General features: G+C 40.7%; 1 protein-coding gene across 7 annotated transcripts; it reads left to right on the forward strand.

The window, feature by feature from the left end:
- Window positions 1-1,239: 1,239 nt before the first annotated feature.
- LOC143037265 (uncharacterized) lies at window positions 1,240-25,214 on the forward strand. Of its 7 annotated transcripts, none has more exons than XM_076205408.1 (6): window positions 1,240-1,348; window positions 10,333-10,564; window positions 11,815-15,520; window positions 19,618-19,701; window positions 19,831-19,909; window positions 22,358-25,214. In XM_076205408.1, exons 2-6 carry the CDS (start codon window positions 10,350-10,352, stop codon window positions 22,558-22,560), a joined length of 4,287 nt encoding a protein of 1,428 aa, XP_076061523.1. In that variant the 5' UTR covers window positions 1,240-1,348; window positions 10,333-10,349; the 3' UTR covers window positions 22,561-25,214. The 7 variants fall into 7 exon arrangements, with proteins under 7 accessions (XP_076061523.1, XP_076061535.1, XP_076061519.1 ...); XM_076205404.1 differs by having other exon boundaries at window positions 1,246-1,343; XM_076205412.1 differs by lacking the exon at window positions 1,240-1,348 and adding an exon at window positions 1,363-1,494.
- The last annotated feature ends 840 nt before the right edge of the window (window positions 25,215-26,054 follow it).

The following is a 26,054-nucleotide window of genomic DNA, read 5'->3' on the forward strand; positions in this document are numbered from 1 at the left end:
TGTGAATGTGGTACAGACGGGAGCGCGCAGTTAGCACCCCCGGTGTGGAATCGAAAGGTGCGGGCAGTTGGTACCCCCGGGGTGGGGGGATGCCCGCTGGTTTGCCGCGCGTAGGTGCCGCCAGTGCGAGTGTGCGAGTGAAATGAGGGGTGAGCAAGCGGGACTGTGCTAGAACTTAGGTGTTAGATGAACTAGGATAGGGAGTGAAGCAGAACGGTGTGAAATCAAGGTGGATTAAAGAGTGAAGCAGAACGGTGTGAAACCAAGGTGGATTAAAGAGTGAAGCAGAACGGTGTGAAATCAAGGGGGATTAAAGAGTGAAACAGAACGGTGAGAAACCAAAGGAGATTAAAGAGTGAAGCAGAACGGTTTGAAACCAAAGGGGATTAAAGAGTGAAGCAGAACGGTGTGAAATCAAGGGGGATTAAAGAGTGAAGCAGAACGGTGTGAAACCAAAGGGAATTAAACAGTGAAGCAGAACGGTGTGAAACCAAGGGGGATTAAAGAGTGAAGCAGAACGGTGTGAAACCAAGGGGAATTAAAGAGTGAAGCAGAACGTTGTGAAACCAAAGGGGGATTAAAGAGTGAAGCAGAACGGTGTGAAACCAAGGGGGGATTAAAGAGTGAAACCAAAGGGGATTAAAGAGTGAAGCAGAATGGTGTGAAACCAAAGGGAATTAAAGAGTGAAGCAGAACGGTGTGAAACCAAGGGGGATTAAAGAGTGAAGCAGAACGGTGTGAAACCAAGAAGGATTAAAGAGTGAAACAGAACGATGTTAAACTAAGGGGTATTAAAGAGTGAAGCAGAAGCCACCGCAGGAACGGGCTTTATACAAATCAAGTGATCAACAAATTCATCTTTCCATGATGATGAATTTCTGTGTTGGGATATCTAATTTCATAATGCGTAAATGAAAAATAGTGCGAATACATGGCTACTATTTTGTAATTTGTTTCAACTTCTGTTATTAAATTAATTGTACTCATATAAAGAGGCCACAGAAACTAAAGTATCACCTACATTAGTCGTTTTCCTAAAAGAAAATGGAGTTTGTGTGATCAGTTTGTAAAATAATAGTTAAATTTTACGCAATGATCTTCGGGTGATTATCATACATAGAAAATCATACAAGTAGGAATAATATCATCTGATATATAGTAGAAATTAGGAGCACTGTTTTATCAAATATCACCTAAAAATATGTATGCAGGTAGTTCTTGTTTACAACAGCTGAGGAAGGTAAGCTGAAGTCAGTACGAAGTACGAGGGCAGTTTAAACGACAAACCGAACCAAAGTGACAAAGTTTGAATTTACTTTTATGAACGGCAGCGTTCGTGTGTGGTAAGGTAGTTTACAAAACTTGATAACACGAGGATTGTATACTCAGTGAAGTATAACAATACTTTGAAGTTAATATTAAGTTGAAGTGGAAGAGCAGTGTCAGTTAGACAGTTGGTGTAGTACGTGTACTGGCATGTTCATTTTGGGGCAGGTGGGTGTGACAACTAGCTTGAAAACTTTAAAACGGTTGTTATATTTGGAATACACTGAATATAAGTTCATTGATAATCTGGCTCGTTTATTGGTAAATTTTGAAGGTACTGCATAAACTTCCGTTCAAACTTTCGCTGGAATGGTCTCGCGCACAAACACAAATCTGTTAGTATTTAATGTTTGTTATAACAACTGTGCTACTTATAGTAAAGCTTTTGCATATTACGGTACTACTTTGCTCCTGTTACAAGAATGTTGATTTTGCCCTATTTGCTGTGACAAGTGATGTAATCTGGGTACTACAGGAGTATAATGGTTATGGTCCCATCAGGTAACACTTCCCCATCCTTTTCTCTTTTGCAAACTTGGGGAAATAAATGACCAGCAAACCTTTATAATAAGTTTATTTGGCATTGAATCAATATACATGAAGTGCAGATAATGAAAATAACAATTACAAATGCTGAGGATAACACCAAAAAAGCATGTAAGCTCCATTGTGGTCCTCGTTAAACTGTTTTTCTACACTAAGTTACACAGACAACATACGTAGCCACCATACCTGAGACATACCATACTATGACAAGCAAAAAAAGGTGGAACCCAGTTTTGAACATCAATCATTGTTATATTAAGGTAAACCTCTGAAGGACAAAAGGGGAGGTCAGAACAGTTATGAGTGAACACAGATTTGGATGGTATTACTCTTAGTCTGGTACCACTCAGTAGAGATCCATCTCTGCTACATCAATAATGATGGAATAACTTCAAACATGCAATCCCTTGTATATTCAAACTAAGATAATTCAAAATTTGACTAAAAATTGTTGGCAATTCATTTTCTTGTTTGAGATAGGAGTTGGGGGAGCAAATTGTGTTGCCGGATGGTACAACTAACATCTAGGGGTATTTTTTCAGAAGTGCACACCTATGTGATGTAGCATTAGGAAATTTAAATATTGATTTTGTAAATTACAATACATCAATGTAATATACTTTTCTTCTTGGCAGAAATCATACATACATATACCAAGGCTTTTTTCCCCTTACAAGGGAGACGGCCAAAAAGAAAAAGGCATAAAACCATTCCCACCCATTCCATCCCTAAATACACTCCACTCCCCTCCACCCTCCTTCTTATCTTAGCACCTCCTGAATGACAGGTCATCCCTGCACCTTGTCCACTGCCCTGGGTCAGAGGCAGTGTCGCAAGACACAGCACATCCACAGCAAGGCTACTTCATTAAATTGGTGACCCCCTCCCCCTCTCTGTCCCCCCATGCAGAAAAGGAGAAGACGGGGAGAAATCCCTTCGGGCTACATCAAATTTTTCTCACACATACTATGTCACACCCAATCCACCTCATGCATCACATCATCCATATACAACCATTCTCCATTCACCTGTCTTCTGTCCTCTCCCGTCCTTCCTCAACAGACATTCTCCACTCCCTCAGAGCCCCCTTCACCTTATCCATCCATCTCATCCTAGGACCCCCTCATGTTCACTCCCTCCATATCTGCCTTCCATACCTCTTTTACTAGTCTTTCTTCACTCATTTTCTCTGTTCCAAACCATCCTAATACTCTTTCATCCACCCTATCTCCCAGCTCCCTTACCACCCCTGTTCTTCTTCTCCTCACCTCCTCATTTCTCACTCTATCCAGCCTAGTAACCCCCATCATACTTTTCAGACACCTCATCTCAAACACATTCAAACTCCCTCTCTCTTTCTCTCTTATGTTCCATGTTTCTACCCCATACAGTGCTGTTGGCACAATCACTCCTTCATAGTCTCCTCTTAGCATCCATTCCCAAATGCCTATTCCTCATTATACTTTTTAATCCACCAAGGCATTTACTTGCTTCTCTCAGTCTACATTCTACCTCCACCTCCACTCCATCCTTTCCTGCCACATTTGCACCCAAGTATCTAAAACTATCCACTTCCTTCAGTCGCTCTCCCTTAATGCTCACTTCCAGTCTGCTGCCACTTTCACCCCTTGTACATCTCATCACCTTACTTTTACCCACATTTATATTCAACTCTCTTCTTTCACACACACTCCCAAACTGTCACTAACTTCCTCAACTTGGCAGAAATAAAAAATTGAAAATGCTACTAAAAACGAACAAAGTTGTGTTGACTCCTTTAGACTACATCTTTTGTTTTGATAGATTCAGAGGTTGAAGATGCTGACAATCCTGATGACCTCTAGAATCAAAAGTACTGCATTACTAAATGCAGGTTAGGTTAGATGAATTTATCATACATTAATTTCTTTGACCTCTGCATCTACCAAAACAATGATGGCGTCTCAAGCAGCTGAGGCAGCTGTTTTTGTTTCTGTATTGCTTTTAGCAACTTTTTCTATTACCGATTTCTCCCAAGAAAAATGTATATTAAGTTGATGTATTTTAATTTACTTGGAGAAGGGTTGTGTATGGATGATGCTGTGATGCATGAGGGGATGGGGGATGGGGGTTGAGGGAGTATGTATGAGAAATAAATTGATGCAGCCTGAAGGGATTTCTCCCTGTCTTCTTTTCTGCATGAGGGGATGGAGAGGAGGGTCGCCGAATTAATGAAGCTGCCTTGTTGTGGATATGCTGTGTCTTGCGACATTGCTTCTGACCCAGGGTAGTGGACAGGATGCAGGGATGACCTGTCATCCAGGAGGTGCTAAGATGTGAGGGAGGGAAGAAGGTGGAGGGGAGTGGAGTATGTAGGGGATGGAATGGGTGGGAGTGGTTTCTATGCCTTTTTCTTTTTGGCTACCTCCCATGTAAAGGGGAAAAAAGCCTTTGTTATATGTATTATAATTTACAAAATTATTTAATTTTTTATTGCTATATTGTGTAGGTGTGCATTTCTAAAAATTTACCATTCTAGGCTTGAAACTTTTAATCTGTAAGTGCTTATATATTTACTTTTATTGTGCTCTGAGAGGATAATTGATTTTTATTGTGCTTTAAGAATAGCTACTACTTCACTTTTTTCCCATCTCGTCGAACAAAGAATGTGTTGATATTCATAAAAAAAGGTGCCTGTAATCGGTCGACAAATCAGTTGCCTTTGCTCTCTTGCCAGAGATTCATGGCCCCAAGGTATCCAGCAGCAGACCCTGTGTCATCCCATAAGTCACTTAGAGAAGGAATTTATAATAATGATAATTTTATTTGGCATTGAATCGATATACATGAAGTGCAGATAATGAAAAGAAAATAGTTCAAAATAATTACAATTGCTAAGGATAACAAAGCATGTAAGCTTATTTCCATTGTGGTCCATACTAATTTGGATGTTTTGGGTATTTTGCATGATGGTATTCTTGGGTAGGTTGTGGTGCCCAGGCTGATGGGTTGGTTTTGTTTCAATATAAAATTAACTAGATTGGATATAGGTTAATGTAACCTGTGTATCAAGTGTTACTTCTTCCCATGTAGTTTGGTTTAGTACTTTTTTTTTCTCTCCCCTTCCAACACCATAAAGAATTTTTATTTATCTATCTTTTATGTTAAGTATTTTCATAACTTGTTGATTTTAGTTACAAAGTACTTATCAAAAATATAAACAAAAACTCCTTGTGAATTAATAGAAAAAAAAAAAAATGTACAATGTATTGGACATGTTGCCAGTTACCTGAAGGCTGCAGGTCTACAAGAGAGACCAGGGGCAATGGATTGATTGATTAGAAAGATGTTTTTACATACAAAAAAGCCTCTTCCCCTTTGTAAGGGAGGTGGCCAGCCAGGGTATGCACCTATCTCACACCAATCCAACTCCCAATTGTTTCCTTTTTTATCTTGGCTCCTTGTAGATAAAAGGGTCATTTCTGCCTCCCCATCATATCCACTGCCTAGGTCAAGAAGTGCAGCATATACAGAGCAGGGGCCAACAGTCGAGGCTTGTTTACCCCCTCTGCTTTATTACATGGTGACCTTTCTGAAAAAGACCTGGGAGTAATTATGTCAAATGACTTGTCCTCTGATAAAAAAATAAAGTTGTTAGAGAATCCTACAACTTGTTAAGATCAATAAAAGTGGCATTAACCTATTTAGATGAAGAGATGGTTGAAGAAATATTAGTCACATTAATAAGGCCTAGACTGGAGTATGCTGTGACACTATGGTCACCCAGTACCAAAAAGAATATAAAGAAAATTGAAAGAATCCAGAGAGCAATCACAAAAATGGCCCCTGCACTTTCAAACCTGTCGTATGAAGAGAGACAGGTTAAATTGAAGTTACTGAGTTTGGAACAAAGAAGAGAGATGCGACCTACTGACCATCTACAGAATCATGAAAGGGACAGAAATACCTGATAGAGAGGAATTACTAAATTGGGACAAGAGAAAAATAGTTTACTGTACAGTGATGGACGCTTGGAACAAACTGGACAAAACAATGTGTGCAAAAACCATATATGAATTTAAGAGCAAACTAGATGCTGCAAGATGCAAAGGTGGGACACCACGAGCATATCTCCCCTTCTCATAAGATACAACTAGGTAAATATAGTTTGAGGGAACTTTGTGTTCATGAAGTATGGTACTTCGTGCAGACTGTATGCTAGCCACCTGTTCTTTTGTGCTTTGTGTAACTGGCTCTGGTAGAAGTTCTTGTCTGAGAAGAAGCAGAGCATCCCTGGCCCGACTGGGTGTTTGACCTTGTTGAGGAGTTTCATGGCTTTTGTAAGGCAGTTCTCTTGGGCCTTGGGGCTGAGTAGTTGGCCCTTGCACCTCTTGTATGAGTAGCAGCAAAGATCCTTGTACAGCGTTTTCTTCATAGTCATTACTACGACGTCCATCTCTCTTGCCAAGGTCCACATTGCCTTGCCTGGATCTTACTGCACCTTATGCAGCTTCTCAACAAATTTCATTGTGCGGACAGAGTCGGAACGCCTGCTATGATCCTTCCTGCTAGCCACTGCTTCCACATCTCCATTGCAATTCTCCAGCTCACATCTCATGACCTTCACAGTATTCAAGGAGCAATGAGCTGCAGCTAAGTTTTCCAAATTTTTGAATCTGGCATGAATCATCATGATGCAGGTCACTCTTCCAATATTCTGGTGTTTTCCAGTTGTCCATGCTCTCTAGCTCTCACACCCACCAATAGTACATAGAATCAGCTATACCTTGCACTTTACTGCTATTAAATCCTTCAAATGATTCTGAAATGACAGAAGATAAAAAGAAATATAAAATTCATCCTTAACACCCTGTAGGTGTGCACTTCTGAAGTAATACCATAAATTCCACCATACTGCCTCCCTTAAATTTCAGGTCTCTGCCCCATGAGAGGGAGGGATATAGAGGACTTGGAAAGAGCCCTTATTAAGCGAGTAACACACCACTTAACCAATTTTGACTATCTTTCTCAAGAATTGATGGTATGGTCTGCTGGTTGTTTGACAGATGAATCCCCCAGTTGTTGATTTTGCCTAGTGTCAGTGTCAGGTCTTCGGCTCCTCTCCCTCCAGGTTGGTGCTGTCATCTGATCAGAAGTTGTTGCTATTCCTTGCCAGTTAGTGTCTCAACACTGGTTGATTGTAAAGGTAGCTGGATTGTCAGCTTACAACTTTCCAGTTCTGTAGATGTGTTATTGCATCATATTTCCATATTGTGACACAGGTGGATGGACTCCACCAGTAATCAGTTCCACTGCATGTGATGCAATTTTTTTTTTTTTTTTTCCCCATCACTATAATAACAGTGGGTGTTCTGCCATGTAGTGTAGTGGGTGTGCTGTGTTTGTGGAGGCTGCAGCAAGTGTTTGTGAGCCTCTCATGTCAAGGTGATCTTTGACTTTGAGAACTTTTGTTTCATAGTGTAGATTGTCTGTAGGTGTTGTATATGTGCAGCATGTAATTATTTTTAAGGCTTTGTTTTGTATGGTCTGAAGGGTGTTGAGGTGTCTCACTGAGATTAGGTGCCCATGCTGGACTCGCATAATTCATCACTGAGTGTATGCATTGTTTGTATATTGTATTAGTTTCTTTGTTATGTCCAAATGTTCCAGTGGTTGTTTAAAGTGCGTTGAGTCTAGGTGTGCATTTATTTTATGTTTGTGGTGTGTTGTTTAAATGACATGGATGAACAATTTCTTAAATTGTTCATATGGTTAGTGAAATGGCAAATGGACTTCAATATCTCAAAGTGTAGTGTGTTAAACATAGGGCTACACAACCCTGAAAGCAGATATAGCTTAGATAACATTTTCTTAGAGAAAACCGAGTGCGAGAGACACTTGGGAGTTCTACTGCGTCTTGACCTTAAATCCAAGAATAAAGTTAACAGAGCATTAGGTTTCATTGCTATGACAGTTATGAATAGAAGTGCAGAGGTGATTATCAAACTCTAGTGTTAGACCCATCCTTGACTGTGTGGTACAGTTTTGGTCTCCGTCCTATGGAATGGACATCAATTCACTAGAATCAGTACAGAGGAGAATGACCAAAATACATGGGTTCAGAAATTTACCTTACAAGGAGAGCCTTAAGCATCTTAACTTACACTAGAAAGACGTAGATTGCAGGGTGATCTAATAGAGGTGTAAGTGGATCGGTTTGATAAGGGTGATGCAAACAAGGTCATCATATTAAGACAACAGGGCAGGACCCACAGTAATGGATTTAAACTTGACAAATTTAGATTTAAGAAGGAAATAGGCAAAAACTGGTTTGCTAATAGGGTGGTCAAATGGAATAGATAACCATGTAGTGAGTGCTGAAACTATCAGTTGTTTTAAGAAACGGTTAGACAACTTTATGGATGGGGATGACAGGTGGTAATGGACATGGAACTGCCTAGTGTAGGCCTTATGGTCTCTTGTAGTCTCCTTCATTCGTATGTTCTCAGGTGTTATGTGGGGGGGTGGGGAAATGAATTGGATTATGAAAAATAGATATTTGTGGTGGAACACAAAGAAAAGATTGTATGAAAGGATGATTTTGCCAATGACACTTTAAGAAATGGGCTTGGAATTTGAGACAAAAAGGAAAAGTAAAAATGTGCGAGATGTAGTATTAAAAAAGTATGGTGAAGGTTACAAAGATGGATACAGAGAGAAATATGGAGGTGAAGCATATTGGGTTTGGAAACAGTTGGCAGATAGGGTTCAGATGATGCAGAGATGGTTTTGGTGTATGGAAAAGACAAGTGAAGGAAGGCTAGAAGTGTGTGAAATATGGAGGAAAATAGTAAACTTGTGGGGAAGATTGAGAACGAGGTGAATAGCTGGGATGAAAATTATTTTGGGTGGGTGTGGGATGAATGAAGGGTGGGAGTGTACTTAGACTTGGCCACCCTTTTGTAAAGGGGGAAGGGCCTTTTGGTGTATATGTATTATTGTTACTTTTATTATTAATCAATCTTGGAGGAGAACCATAGCTTCTAGGAAACCAGCCACCTCCACCAGTCCACGACTAATTATGCAAGCCCCACATGGGCCCCTAATCTCACTAAGACACACAATATTACCCTACAGACCATACAAAATAAAGCCCTAAAGACAATTGTAGGCTTCACAAATATAACACCTACAGTCAATTTACACCATGAAATGAAAGTCCTCAAAGTCGAGGATCGCCTTGACATGAGAAGGAAATAAACAATTGCCACATACTCCCACACACCAAGAAGTATCAAAACCACACCCAAATACTTGTATCACATACAAATAGTCTCTTCTTTCTCCACAACCACCAGACACTAGCTTCCAGAAACATATCCATAATTATATTGCTTACTGCTCCATCAACAAACTGAAAAACTATACATTGCTGTATACCAGACCCCTGATATCCATTCCTCGGGGTGCTCTTTCCCCAGAAAGGATGGAGTCCACCTGGCCAGACTGTGGTGTGGCCACCATCCAACCCTTCTAAGCTACCAGAAGAGACTGGATGACCACATCACAGATAACTATCCAGGATGCAAAACTCCTCCCCATACTATACAACACATTATAAAGGATTTATGGGAAAACCCCATTCCAGTAGTGGTGTTCCTTGTGGAGAAGACTGTTCAGCCAGTCTAGGAAATGACAACTACCACCACCAGTCCAGCCCATAAGTCAGTGAAGAGGTTTTGTGTTGCTCTTGTGGGTGTAATTGCTCATCAATGAATATAAAGAAAGGGAAAAAAAAAAAAAGGGATTCCATGGGACTGGTTGTGCCCACAAAACTTCATGGAATAGAGATTTGGGATTTGAGGGAGGCTGTTAGGACCTACTGAGGAAACTTTCTCACTACTTTGGATTTGACCTGAGTGGTTGGCAGGGGATAGCAATGACTCCTCATCCAAGAGGTGGTAAGATGGTTTATGAATGGGTTTTGGATAGGTATGGGGTGGGTGTATGCTTTGACTAAGCCCTCCCCCATATAAGAGGGGAAAAGGTTCTGATATATATTCATGTCTATAATGAGTGAAGGGCATTGTAGTATTATGCTATCTTCATATGATGATTGTATCTTCAGTAATCAATTTGTCAGGCTGATTCTGTGTAATATTTATTGTAGAGTTGTGGTCCAAATTTCAATATACCAGTGTAACTCTTGTATGTCTTGCAAATTATTTCTTTGTCGGGGTACTTTCACAGGGAATTAGAATTTGTCATTCCATTTAAAGGAGTGTTTGTTTTGTGAATATGGGATGCTGGGGTAGTAGGCTATTGTAAATATAGTAAAATACTGATGGAGTCTTATTTATATTGCTTATAAGCTTTGTGTGTTGAGGGATGTGTAGATTCAAATTATCTACAGATGCAGTAGATTGAGTTGTTTTAGGTTCTGTGGTATGCAGCCCCAAAGTAATCCCTTCTCTTTTGCAGGAAATGTTCACAAGTTAATGAAATTTGTGTTACTCATTGAATGTTCCTTGGTTTGGCAAGTTAAAGCTGAAGAAATGTCTCTTGATGTAACATTGGAAGAAGTAAGTCCCTCTGTGGAAGAGGATAGTGAAGATGAGATTTTTTGGGGCCCAGTGACCATGAAGGAAGAGGTTAAGGCCTCAAAGATCAGGGACAGGAAGACGATGTTATTAGTCTCAGGGCCATTGTACAGGTAACATTCTTCTGTGGGGTAACTGCTTTCATGCTTAGCAAAATTGTGCTAACTGTAGATAGACTCCATTTGCAACCATTTTGCAAATGAAGGTAATTTATTGATATTATGCATGGCTAAAATCTCCTTGGTAATTTATTGAGTTGCAGAGAGAAACTGGAAATTTATTTGTAACAGTTTCTTATTTCAACCGTTTCCTTGGTAGACAAAGCAGATATACAGTATATAGAAATGCACATCTGTGGGACTGACGATGTATACTATAAGCATGTGGTGATTTTGTTGATGACCAGAGCAGTTATTCTAATCTGTGCCAAAAACCATCAGCACCTTTGAAACTAGTTACTTAAATGGATGAAAGGTTTTCTTAGATTCAGGTACATAAAGATAATTGTGGGTAAAAGTAAGGTCCCTGTCTGGAGTATTGCCTGCATGTTATTGTGGCTGAGTAGCATGTAGCTGATACTTTAGGTTCTATATGGGGCACCCCTACGGACCAGAGCCACACGTCATTTTGTCTGTAATAGAGGAAATCTCTTTTCGTTGAGAAATGATGATACTTTATCATACCGTGACTGTCCCTCTGTTATGCTGTCCACCCACCTCTTGTTACTATCCTGTACCATTTCTCTGAATATTAATTTCCTTTCTTCACCTAACCCTGTGGTGGGGAAAAGAATACTGCCACCAGGTCTTTCTACTTGAGTTGTACGAGGCGACAAAAAATGGGACGGGGATAGGACAAGGCATCTTTCTCCCTGTAGCACCAAAAGGGACATTCCTAAAAAAAGTAAAGGCATAAGAAGGTCCAAGAGTTTTCCAACCAGTACCCTAAGATTTAGGTCTTCTAATGTGCATGGATGTGGTACAGATGTGAGTAAAAGGGAAGAGATAGACAGTATGTTTGTAAGAAGAAAGTTGGATGTTTTGGCATTGAGTGAAACTAAGTTGAGAGGGAGGGGTGAGTGTGAGTTTGGAGGTTTTCAGGAGTGATTGTGCATAGGTTTGTTGAAGAGAAATTGTGGTTTCTTGGATTTATTCGCAGTAGAACAAAAAAAGGGATGATAGGGATCTTCAGCATGGAGGGTGCCTGAGTCCTGCTTGGCATGCTAGGGATTGGGGTTTTTATATACTTTTTTTTTTATACAAAAGTCAACATTTATGCACAGGGTTTGCAATGAATCTTTAGACATTCTTGTAAAAGTTTTTCAGGTTGTATTATTTTCATCATATTGTACTTTACTTTTCAGACGATATTCAGACATTGAGGCAGGTGCTTTGGGAAGAACAGCCTCCAGAAAAGGTGCCATGTTGGATCAAGGAGACACAATCCAGAATAACCATAGTATGAAAAAAAAAACAGAACACTTAGAGTTAGCTGTAGGGGAATGCGAGACTGTTCCTGAAGAAGAATTTATTGATTCCGAGTTGAACAAACTAAGGATAAATGATAGTGATGAAAAAGTAAAGGGCAGTATAGATGCAACTGCAGAGGGTACTAGTGAATACTCGTGTGCAGTAGAAAGTTATTCACAGACAACAACAGTTTCCAGTGAGGAGCACTCAGACTCTTCTCATGTTGAGAGGAATTGGACTAAAACAGATGTGACCATGAAAAGCGGTGATACAAGTTATAATGGGATTAAGAGCACACAGAGTTGTGAAAGCCCATACAAAGCTCTGAACAATGAATCTGAAGGAAATGTGAGCAACTTGGGGGTTGGCAAAGAGTTGGCACAGGTTAAGGGCAGTGATACTAATGTTGCTAGTCAGAGTAGAGAGAACTTCAGGAAACATCTCGTAGCTCATAACCTCGTGTCTTTGTATAGTAATGAATCCGAGATGTGTGAAAGCACACCCAATATACCTGCCACAAATCAAGAGGATGTACAAGTTGTAACCCTTGAAGAGAACTCTGTCAGCAGACATGGAGGTTGTGACATGGATGCTACTCCTCAAGACTCGCTCTCAGCAAGTGCTGAAGCTGAAGTTATTTTTGATCACCCCATTTCAGAATTAAGTTCTTACAGAAAAGTGAGTGGAACATTGATTAATACAGGAGTAGATGTCGTTGAAAAGTCGGTGACAGATACCAAATGTGATGAAGAGAATGTTGAAGCTTCATTTAATGAAAGCTTGGAATGTCAAAGTAATTTAATTGAAGGAAATAATTGTGTGGTTGTGTCTTGTGAAAATTCACCAGTTTCTCTAAAAAGTAAGTGTCCTGTTGATAGAAATGATATAAATAGGTTTTCCAACAATAATCTTGATCAAGAATCAAGTTGCCATGTTGAAAATGTTTCTGTTTCATCAGATATTCTTGAGGAAAATGAAATGAGAGATGAAAATCCAGCTAACTCTAGTAGGTGTAGTGAAAACTTTCACTTCAGTAGGTCAACTATTGACTCCAGTACTGGGGCAATTTGTTCAGAATCTCTCCATTCCTCAGATCTTAAAACAAATTCATTTGAAACTGATATACATACTAATGGTTGTAGCAGAGAGATTGCGGAATCAGAGGAGGCAGGTCAGAGCTCTATAGATGCACTTGATTTTTCATCATATTCACATGAGAAATGCAATGCAATGGAAGAAGATGCGAGTGAAGATAACTCTACTAAAGGTGACTTTGCAGATTGCAGGGAGATTCAAGAAAATGGAACGGATGGAATGAACTTGCCTGAAGTGCAAGATCACTTTCTGATAAAAGTTAGTGCAGGTGAAAATGACAGTGAAACGGACAGGAGTTCAGGCAAAGTTGATTACAAAAACATTTCAGAGCTATCAGTTGTGGAAACCGAGCATGAAGAAGGTAATGTTATTCCACAAAACCTACATTCTGGTGTCATCGGTTCTCAGTCTAATATTGGGTCTGGATCAGGATTACTTCCAGCAAATCAAGAAGATGCACAAGTCAGTTGTCCATCATCCCTTAATTCATCATTTCCTGCTCCAGAAACTTCAAAATCTTTCAAGCAGAGAAATGAATTATTAGCAAAGACCAGACTTGGAACACGTGAAAGTTACTATTCAAGCCTACCTCTTATTGATATTGATGATGACAAGATTTATGGATGTTTACTAATGGATGATTCAGGTCTCTGCCACTCGGGGGTTCAGTCACAGAGTGAATCTCTTGAAGATAATTTAGGTTCTGATGCTACCTGTTCTCGTAGTGTAGGGCTGTATACAAAAGAAAATGGGTGTGATTTATCTTTAACTGCACCCATCTCAACAAGTAAGCTTGATACAAGAGAACAGTGTGAAGTCAGTGGACATGGATCAGCTGTTGTCACCAACATGCCTTCAGTCATCAATGATGTCTCAGAAGGGTCATTGGAGAAGACCTCTCCATTGCATCAGTCTGTTCCAGAAAGGTCACAGAAAGAGTTGGAACTTGTAACATTTCCGACCACTCTTCAAACAGCATCCCAGTCCCCAGATGACCCCCTACCATCCATCACAGAACACAGTTATGTGAGTTCAGAAAATTCTCGAACAAGCCTGGTTTTGCATGAGCAGCAAAGCTTAGAGTCCTCTGGGGAAAGTTATGGGAGTGTAAATAAGGGCATGGTTATCACACATTCACTTGAAGAAATTCATGAAAATTATGAAAATTATTTGAATAAAGAGGAAGATAAGTTGGATTCAGAGTTTCTTAATTCAATAGAAACTGCTGCTTACTTATCAGCTGTTGATCAGGTGTGCAGTCCTTCTTCTCAGGTGAAGAGTGGATTAGCAAGTTACCATACTGCAGTAGAAAGTATGAACAGCACAGTCAGTTCTGTAGAAAGCGAAGGTTCTCCAAAGAGACACTTCAATGATACTATTGAGGAAATGGAAATGCTGCTGAAGTATGGATTGGATTATGAAGAAAAGATGGAGTATGGTGCAAGTGAGGATAATGGAGAGAAATCAGGCAACCTTGATGATACAGATGACGATCCCATTGTTAGTCCCCTGCGGAAAACAAGTGTGTGTAGTACAGTGTCAAACATCTCCTTCAAACCTATGATGGACTCAACAAGGGCATCCAGTTATAAGGAAGAGCAAGAAAAACCCAGTATTTATGTTCATAATGTTGAAAAGGAGCCTGTCAAAATATATTCTCCAGAACGTGAAACGGCAATTGTTAATGAAACCAAAAAGGCTCAGAGCAAAGCTCCCGTAAACTTAAAAACTTGTAAACAGGATGGGGAAGAAGGAAGCATAGAGTGTAGAGTGGCCCCTCCTAAACCTCCCAGGTTGAAAGGTTCAGAACCTACAACACCAGTTCGGACAGAAAATAAGGACAGAGGGTCCACCAGTAGTTCTGTTCAGAGTTCAAGGTCACCTACTCCAAATTTAAACAAAATGAGAACTAAAGACTACTCTTGTAAAAAGGGCCCTGCAAAAAGAAACCAAACACCTTCTGTAACACCAGTTAAAGTCAAAATGCTGACTAGCAACTTGGTCTCAAAAGGGACTCCATCTAGTAACAATGCAACACCTTCCAGAGGGACAAAAACCCTAAATGCTAACAGTCTTTCAGAGAAGTTTCTAACACCACAGTGTAAGGCCTCTCACACTGTGCAGAGCACAGGATCTGTAGGCAGGTTACAGTACCGAAAACTGGTCAGTTCAACCAAGAAGCAAGGGTTAAGTATAGTCAGCCCGGTTGCCAGGTACCTCAAAGAAAATCCGCCACCTCCACTTGTGAGAAATGTGAAGCCCAAGCACAAGTTAAACCCACTTAAAATGAACCATGAAAAGGAAGTAACCACTGTTGGGACTAATGGCAGTAGCCCTGCTAAACCAATTTATGCAGTTTCACAGGAAGAATTACGGTCTCCTGCAAACAATCCAGAGAGTGGAAGAACTGCTCAAAAGAAAATATTGACGGGTGACCATAAAGCTATTTTGGATAAGATTGACCACAACATGGCAAAACTTCATGACAAAATAGAGGAAGGACAGGTAACAAACCAGAATTTTTAACTATTTTTTGTTTTGTAGTTGTTTGTTGAAGTGAATTATGTATTTACTTAATTGTAATATATGGGAAAGGAACAGTGCTCAGTGGGTCCTATCTCTTATTTTCTAATTCTTTTATTGTACCTAGCCTTAAATTCATGTACAGTTCCAATTTAATCTATATCCTTGATTTCCAATTATTATATTTAGATATGAACATGTGTATTGTTTGAGCTTGGGCTTTATTACTTCCTACATACATACCAAATGCTTTTTTCCCCCTTACAAGGGAGGTAGCCAAAAAAACAAAGGCATAAAATCCACTCCCACCCAATCCATCCCCACATACTCCACTCCCATTCACCCCCCTCCCTCCCTCTTATCTTGGCTCCTCCTGGATGATGGGTCATCCCTGCATCTTACTGGCCTGGGTCAGAAGCAGTGTCACAAGACACAGCACATCCACAGCAAGGCCACTTCATTAAATCAGTGATCCCCCCTCTCCATCCCCTTGTGCAGAAAAAGAGAAGACGGGGAGAAATCTCTTTGGGCTGCATCAAATTATTTTTCACACATACTCCCTCATCCCCCATCCCCCACCCACTCCCTTTCATGCATCACAGCATCATCCATATTGACATAGCTTGTTCCTTCCAACATGTCATTGACAAATACAAGAAACCACATTGGTGCAAGCACTAAACATCATGAAACTCTGATACTGCCCTCCATCTTGACATCTTATCCTTTACTACTGACCCCAAGTAACTAAACCTATCCACTTCCTCAAGCGTAGCTCCTCTTTGGGTATCGGTGCCATCTGCGTAGAGCTGATGGCCAGGGGTGGTTGCTGCTGATTGGCCCCCAACTCTTGGGGTTGGGGGGTGGTCCCACGACGTAGACGTTGCATGGCATGGGTGGTCCCATGACGTAGACGTTGCATGGGCTCCTAATCTCAGTGAGACACACCACAACACCCTTCAAATCATACAAAACAGAGCCCTAAAAACAATTACATGGGTGGTCCCACGACGTAGACGTTGCATGGACTCCTAATCTCAGTGAGACACACCACAACACCCTTCAAATCATACAAAACAAAGCCCTAAAAACAATTACAGGCTGCACAAATACAACACCTACAGACCATTTACACCATGAAACAAAAGTCCTCAAAGTCAAGGACCACCTCGACATGAGAGGCACACAAACACTTGCTGCAGCCACCACAAACACATCACACCCACTACACTACATAGCAGAACACCCACACACACCAAGAAACATTAAAACTACACCCAAAGACCTTTATTACGCACGGATACTCTCTTCTCTTCCTCCACAACCACCAAATACCAGCCTCCGGAAACATATTCATAATCATATCACTCACCGCTCCATTAACACACTGAAAGACAACACACTGCTGCATGCCAGACCCCCTGATGTCCACCCTTCTGAATCCTCTCTCCCACGAAAGGACAGAGTCCACTTGGTCAGACTGCGATGTGGTCACCACTCAGCACTTCTAAGCTACCAGAAGAGGCTGGACGACCGTGTTGTGAACAGCTGCCCAGGATGTAACACTTCACCCCATACCATACAACACATAATGGAAGACTGCATTATACACAATCATGCATGCAAACAACACAACATACACTCTATAAAGGATTTGTGGGAAAACCCAGTTTCGGCTGTGGCCTTCCTTGGGGAGACGGGACTGCTCGGACAGACAGTCTAGGGAACGACAACAACAACAACAACAACTTCCTCAAGCCTCTTTCCTTTAAGAAATTACTTCCAACTCACTGCCATCCTCTCCCCTTGTACATACCTTTTACCCACATTCACCCTCGACTTTCTCCTGTCGCATGCCTTCCCAAACTCCATCACTAACTGCCCCAAATGGTGTCGTCAGCAAACAACAACTGGCTCATCTCCCACTCTCAAGTACATACATATACCAAAGGCTTTTTCCCCCTTACACAGGAGGTAGCCAAAAAAAGGCATAGAAACCACTCCCACCCATTCCATCCCCTACATACTCCACTCCCCTCCACCCTCTTCCCTTCCTCTTATATTGGCACCTCCTCTCGAGTAAAAGCTGAAAAGGTTTGAAATACGTAATCTTCTAGATCTGAAGTCAAACTGATTGTCAGAATGTTCACCTCTTCAAGATATTTGGTCTATCAATCTTTCACAATCTTATCATAGTTTCACTATTTAGCTGGTCAGTGATACCAGCCTATAATTTAGTGGTGTTTCTTTGTTTCCACCTTTGTGAATTAGCACCACATTTGCTCTTTTCCAATCAAACCGCACAATGCCTTCTTTCAATGAACATGTAGCAAGACTGAATCTTGTCCGCTAGTTATTCCCTACATTCTTTTAAGTATCCAATTTGAGATTCTGTTGGGTCCTGAAGCTTGTCACATCCACTGATTGTCACTTCCCTTCTACATTTATATCTTTTAAACCTGGTTTTTTGCTTCCCTCACTTTCCTCCATAAAAGTGATCTCTTGTGCGAAAACCAATTGAAAATTTCCATTATTTCTGCCTAAGCTGAGGCCTCTTCAAAGACACCACCCATTTTTAACTTGGTAATTACTTCCCTGTGTCTTGCCATTGATAAACCTGTAAAACAATTCGTTTCATCTTGGCATATATCTACTATACCTCTTTCAAAATTGCTTTCTTCCTCTGTATTCTTGTATAGTTATTCTTAGCTTGTTTGTAAGTTTTGGTTTTACTGCTTCTCTTCCTCCATTTTTCCCAAACCATTTTGCAATCTCTCACTTTTTGATATTCTAGTCCTGTTTCTGCTTCTTCCTTCCACTAGTGTGTGGTATATGTTTATTCACTCCCCATATGTAAATGTCAAGACATATTTCCCATTTCCTCCTTTTTCCCATGGTATTCATGAATTTTTTTCAACCCTAAGTTATCTGCTTTTCCAAAATTGTCTTTCTTGCCCATAGGATTCATTCCTTGGTACTATATTCTTATCCTCCAGCTAAAAATCAGTTGTTCATGGTTACTTTTTCCTATAGGGCAAAGGTAGTTCAATGAGCTGATGTCTGGGTCTATGAGTGTCATCATCTCTTATCTGGGTCACTTCCTTTATCCACTAGGTCATTTGTTTTCCATTGTTATATTTAATGTATTTCCCCAGGAATCTGCTTTGCTGCTTGCTTCCCATTCCTCCCAGTTGACCTCATTGCAATTAAAATCTTGAGTAATGACTAAATTGCTACTTGGCTCACTAGTTTCCTTAAGGAGAATAGCAGTGTCCAATAAAATTTCTTGATATTCAGCTTTATTCCAAGCTCTTATCTTGAGAGTGGGGATGGGGAGGACATATGCAACCATGAAGTCTTCTATTTTGCCCTTTAGTACTAATTTTCAGGGGTGGATTGCTTCAGCTTTGCCTTCTCAGATTTGCTTCTTCCTCCTATATGTCACTTCTCACAATAAATATTACCCCTCCACCCTTTTTATCTTCTGTCTCTTCTCCAGGAGTTAAATCTGTTGTTCCTCAACTGTAGATGATTTTTTTTTTTTTTTCTAGTTTGGTTTCCACAACACAAAATATCAGGCTAATTTATCCTAAATCATCTCCAACCTTGCTGATAGTAAACCATCAACATTATTTTCCTTGTAGTGTTTTCTTTTGTAGTACTGATCTCCAGTTTTTAACAATTGCTCATATTCTCATGACAACTCCCCCCCCCAAAAAAAAAAAAAAAAAAAAAAAATCCTCTGGCCCATCATTTTTGTCTTTGGCTTCCTGTAAGACAGTTTCCCAATTTTTTTTTCAGGTGACCCCAATACGATCCTCATGATATGACCACGACCCTATTAATCTATTTGTATATGTGTTAACATCATCATAGTTATTGTATTGAATTCATATAAGTTGGAACTGTGCATGAATTTGAGGCTGGGTATGATAAATTGGAGAGTAGGAGATGGGTGTAATGAGCATTGCTCCTTATTTACTACAGTTGGATAAATACACAGACAGACTCACCACAGATAATAAAATTTAATAACTAGTAATTTACTTTGATAAACATTTCAATTTTTTACATTGTAGCAGCTGAGCAAAAGTAGACATGGGAAAGGAAGCACCAGTGTTTTACCTGTATGCAGCTATTCGGCAGCCACACCTGTTCAATATGTAAGACTGCTTGTCATAATGTCGGATATATAGATGAAACCAAATTAATTGTGTGAAGTCAATGAAAAATTGTGAAAATTTTACAAGTTAAAAATGTATATATGAGATTATGGTTTTTCTCATTTTCAGGATGATGAAAAGGAAAACAGGAGAATTCGCAGAGATGTTTTAGGTGAAAAGCCTGCCAAAAGGGTTGTCAAGCATAAAGGTAATTCCACTTGCACATATTAGTGTAATTTGTGAATATTTTGGTGTAATGTGTAAATTTTAAGCAAAGGAACAAGTTTTATTTTTTTGAGTGATGAACACATATCAGTGTAACTTGTGAATATTTTGTAATGTGTAAATTTGTAGCAAAGGGACAAGTTTTATTCATTTGAGTGGTGAGCTCTTGCCAGCACCATTTTCAAATCATAGTGAGTTGTGGGTTTCAACCATTTGAGACATTCAAGATAGTATCTGTCATATTAATTGTTGGAAAATATTGCATTTTGGAATTTGTGAGGGACCAATGATGGTACCTGCTTGTGGTGGTTCTGCAAGATACAAAAGGAGCTGCCCATTTTCAAAACTCCTTAACCCCCTCACTTGCGCTGAATGGCCTACTGGCTCCGGCGCTTGGCCCTCAAGCCAAAAATTCCATAAATCAATCAATCAATCAATCAACCCCCTCACTGCAGACCTGAGGGGCTGACACTTGGTCTCTAGATTCTGCACAAATATCTTCATCCCCCTCACCAGTGTCAATTGAACCAAGATCACCTCTCACTCTTGCCCCTTTTGAAGTACAAGATCCACCTGTACAACCTCTACTCTCTCCAGTCCACCACAACTCACAACCATAAACCCATTCATCACTTCCCTTTACTCACCCTGTACCCACAATCTTTCCACCCCGAGAAAAGAGTACAAGAGCCTCTTATACAAACCCCCACCCCAGACCACAGCACCCCTTACCCACAAACCTATTCATCCCTTCCCCTTAACCCCAAAATCTACAACTTTCATTCCAAGAAAATATAAATTCTTCAGGAGAAACCACAAAAGACATGATTTAGTATATCATCCATACCACACCAGTAAATTTCATTCCCCAGTAGTAGGGGACACTCAGCAGCATTACTCTATCCAACAGTAACACGACACACTCTCACACAACAATGTCAACTTACCCTCAAACAGACAAGCAAACACACTCCTAAATTATTTTGCACGGGCAATCCATCTCACCCCTCACCCTGATAACCGACACACCATTCGATGCAAGAAAGACTTCCTCATGGACCCAGAATACACACCCTCCATAGACAGCCAGATGAAACGTATAATCCATAAACTCAAGCACTCATCTGCCTATGGACCAGACTACAAGTAACCTCCACCTAAAACACGTTGGTCCACATGGCATATATGCACTCCTCCCTTACGGGAACTGCCTTGTGGTGGGAGGGGGACCATGTCTCAGTGACTTGGCAAGTGAGGTAAGAAGGAGCCTTGGCCCTGCTCCAGCCCTGCTCTGGTCTACTTAGAGGGAGATGGTTACTCATGCTAGCAAGGTTGCCAGTGAGGTACCAGACTAAAAAGTTCCTATTGCTAGGCTACCCATACTGGCCAAGCCCACCAGGGGGACCACCATATGAGGTGGTCCTGTGCTGGATGATTGGGTGTCTTAGTAGAGATGAGTTGTGGAGGGAGGTCTTAGCTAGCTGCAGACAAATGTTTGTATCAAAAAGGATAGTTATAGAAGAGACCTGGAGGAAAAAAAAAAAAAAAAAAAAGTTTCCACAGAGTGGTAGACATCTGGAACAAACTGGACAAAACAATAGTGTGTCCAAACACCATACACACATTTAAGAGCAAACTAGACACTGCAAGAGACAAAGACAGGACACCACGAGCATAGCTCCCCTTCCCATAAGATACAACTAGGTAAATACATAATAGAACACCCACGCACACACCAAGAAACATCAAAACAACACTTATATAACTATATCGCATGTAAATACTTTTCTTTTTCTCCACAACCACCAGACACCAGCCTCCAGAAGCATGTCCATAATCATATTGCTCACTGCTCCATTAACAAAGTGAAAAACAATACATTGCTACATGCCAGACCCCCTGATATCCATCCCTGAGAATCCTGTCTCCCCTTGAAAGGACAGTCCACCTGGCCACACTGATGTGGCCACCATCCAACCCTTCTAAGATACTAGAAGAGGCTGGATCAGCATTGCTTACAACTGCCCAGGATACATTTCACCCCATACTATACAACACATTATGGAAGACTGCATTGTATACAGTCACATACGCCAACAACACAATGTTTACTCTATTAAAGATTTGTGTGAAAACCCCGTTCCAGCTGTAGCATTCCTCAAGGAGACAGGACTGCTCGGCCAGACAGTCTAGGGAACGACAATGACAACAACAACTCCCTTCTCCATAAATGCCAACAAATTGTTCCCCTCTAACAGAAATAAGTCTTCCTTGTCCACAATATCCACTGCAGCCACAAAATTAAAGCTACAAGCTGAAATCTATCCTATCCCTTGTATCTACTGTGCAGCCAATACCCCAATATAGGAAGGAGAGGGGCAGGGTATTTCACTTCCTGTGTTATATTAATATATATATTTTTTCCCATTAGGGAGGATGAATCTCCCAAAAGTGAATTTCGTAGAAGGCCTAGAATCAGCAAGTCCAAACTCCACACCAGCTAAGATCAAGTTGGAAGCCTCATCCACGAACTCTTCAGAAAGAGATTCCCTTGTGGAAGTGTCATTGTATGAGCCACATCAAGTCCGACACACCAACACACTATGCGGAGCCTTAAAGACCTCGTTTGAATAATGGTTTGGTTATTTCATGTGTATTAACATTCATCATTATCAATGAGCTAAGATGAGAGGGAGGAAAGGGTGGTGGATGAGAGTAGAGTGGGTGAAAGTTGGTGTGTAATTTTTGACTTGTCTACATCCCTTATCAGGAAAAAAAAAAAACTTGCTTCTGTAGATACATTGGTAGATCATTATCAGTAAGACTAGACATTATTTACCTTATGCATACTGAATGCAGATGCTATGGTTGTAATCCCTCTCTATATGCCAAGAGCTTTTTCCCCCATACAAGGGAGGTAGCCAAGTGAAAGGCACTTACTCCCACCCATTCCACTCCCATTCACCACCCTTGCCCGTATCTCATCTTAGCTTCTTATGGATGACATGTCCTCTCTGTATGTATCCAGCCTACTGCCCTGGGTCAGAAGAAATGTGACAAGACGGAGCACATCCACAGCAGTGCTGCTTCATTTACCCCACCCCTGTCCCCTCGTGCAGAAAAAAGAGAAGATGGGGAGAAATCACTTTGGGCTGCATCAAAATATCATTCACACAGAACTACTCCATGCCCCACCCTTATCCCTCCTTTGCATCACAGTATCATCTAGACATAGCCATTCTCCACTCGCCCCTATCTCCTGCCTCCTCTCTTCCTTGCTCAACAGACAGTCCCCTCTTGCTCAATGCCATTTCACCCCATCCATCCATCTCATCCTTGGTCGTCCCCTCAAGTTCACTCCATCCACCTCGGCCTTTCACACCTGTTTTTACTAATGTCTTCACTTGTTCTTTCCATGTGTCCAAACCATCCTAGTATTCTTTCATCAGGCAGCTTATCTGCCATCTTTTCCATTCCTGCACTACTCCTCACCCTATTTCTCAATCTATCCAACCTTGTATCCCCTATCATACTTCTCAGACATTTCATCTCAAACATATTTAAACTTTTCCTCTTTTAAATTCCAAGTCTCTGCTCCATACAGTGTTGTTGGCACAATCACCCCTTCATATAATCTCATTGTATCCATTCTCAAATGCCTATTTCTCATGACCCTTTTTAACTCTTGAACATGATAATGCCTGTGTATCTTGAGCGGCAAGTGGGGTATATGAAAATGCCAGCATTGGCCTCATGACTTTGTTTATTTTGTTGTAGCTCAGTGGACACCCATCCCCCCATATTCAGTGAACAGGCTTCATCACATTTTCCATGATATATCTATTCAGGGTGAAAAAGCATGAGTATAACAGCAGTAACTTTATATTCTGTAACACACTTATTGTGATACATTATTGTACATCAGGCAACCTGATGTGCGTGTGAATATTTGACTCATTTTGAAGAGGTTAATCGCTCCCCCCCCCCCCAAGACATTTACTTGCTTCTCTTAGTATACAGTTTACCTCCACTCCTCCGTTTCCTGCCACATTCAATTCTAGATGCCTAAAGCTATCCTCTCCCTCCAGGCTCTCTCCTTTAACTACTTTCAAATGGTGATGCCTACGTAGGCGTCATGAGGAGCAAGTGGGTATGCGATGATGCCGACGTCGGCGTCTTGATTATATTTATTGTAGTCGTACCTACGTAACCTTCATTCTCTCTAAATTGGCTTCATCATATTTTCTATGGTTATAAAAATTCACGGGTGAAAGAGAACGAACGATTGAGCACTGACTTTTATTTTTTATAATGCGATTATTATGACAGAACATCGCAGGTCGGGCAGCTAATGCTGCCAGACGTGCGATGTGCCCCGGAGTGAAGTGGTTAAGACTTCCAAATCACTGCCATTCTCTCCCTTGTACATCTTATTACATTACTTTTACTCACATTTACATTCAACTTTCAAGTAGCATATACCTTCCCAAACTTGTCACTAACTTCCTTAATCCCCCCTCTGACACTGCCATAACTGCAGTGTCATCAGCAAATAACAACTGGCTCCCCTCCCACTTTTCTCCATTTTCTTTAACCATCTCTAGTCTTCTGTCCATAACCCTTGCCTTTATCTCCTGTGCCACCCCATCCATGTACACATTGAACAGCCATGGTGACGTGACACACCTCTGATGCAGTCCCACCTTTACCTCAAACTACTCACTCTTTCCATTTCCAGTTCCAACACACTCTACAACTCTCATAAAAACCCTTGACTGACCTTAGTATATGAGGACACCGTCAGCATCCTGTGACGTGAGTGGATAGACGAGGACAATGTTGATGTCCTGATTATATTTAGTTTGTAATTGTTGCTGAGTGTTCCTGTATTGTGTTGGCTCTCCCTGGAAATTCTGTATAATGTCCTTGAGGTTGTACGGCTCCACCCACCATTCCTGTTCCCACCAATAATCTAAATCAACTACATCATGCCCCACTCTCATTTTATGTTGGGTTATTGTACATTGGGCAGCTGGTGATAACAGATTGGACATGTGTGCATTACTTTTTTTTCATATAGAGAGAGAAATAATTGGTCATATGTACAGGCTTGATCATGCCCCACCCTCATTTTGTGAACTAATTCTTTTTTATGTAGAGACAGAAGTTGACCATGAACAGGTTTGATTGGATTTTTTGTAGTTATTCACATTCAGGGTGAAAGAGAATGAGAGGAAAGTATTACAGCTGTAACTTTATATATTATGTAATAGAACCATTGTAGCTCAGTGAAGTATTTTGATTTACTCCTCTTTGTGTCATCCAACCTCCCCAAGTATGTATGTGTGTCACACTTACACCCAGAAAAAGCCAACTCCTGCCTTATTGCAACAGCAAATAAAGGGTTGACTCAGAGAGAATGATAGGATAGGTGAGCTGGCAGGGAAAAATATGATGGGCACATGTGAACACATGCACACTAGAACTACCGATTCTGGAACAAAGAGAAAGGTGACTTGTTGACCTTCTACAGAATTATGAGAGGGGTGGAAATCCTTGGTAGAGATGACTTCCTAAATTGGGATAGGAAAAACACAAGAGGACATGGAAGGAAACTCGAAAAGGACAATTATAGAAGAGACCTAAAAAAAAAGGCTTTAACCTCAGAGTGGCGGATGTATGGGACATACTAGATGGGAAACCACGAGCGTAGCTCCCCTTCCTATAAGATACAACTAGCTAAATACATGCATTGTAGAGCTTATATTTTATTTATGCAAGCTTGTCATAACTAAAAAGTGTTTCTCAGTAAAAGTTTATTATTACCACATGAATGAATAAAGGAGATAGGGCTGCTACAAACAGTTGCAGTAAAATTTTCACATGTAATCATATACACATTTTTTCCTTTCACTTGCATCATCTTTTCATAATGCACATATTGTGATACATCATTGTACATCAGGCAGCCAAACATGCGCAAATATTCAGCTCGTATTGAAGAATTTAACAGCTTTCCCCGAGTCACATATATCTGCAAACCCTCCCACAGTGCCTACCTCTCATAGGCCTTTTCCAAATCCATAAAGGCCCAAAAAATTCTTACCTTTTGCTAAAGCTTTCTCACA

Source organism: Oratosquilla oratoria, chromosome 2 (assembly GCF_046742065.1).
Source record: "Oratosquilla oratoria isolate Oo_2021 chromosome 2, ASM4674206v1, whole genome shotgun sequence".
NCBI lineage: Eukaryota > Metazoa > Arthropoda > Malacostraca > Stomatopoda > Squillidae > Oratosquilla > Oratosquilla oratoria.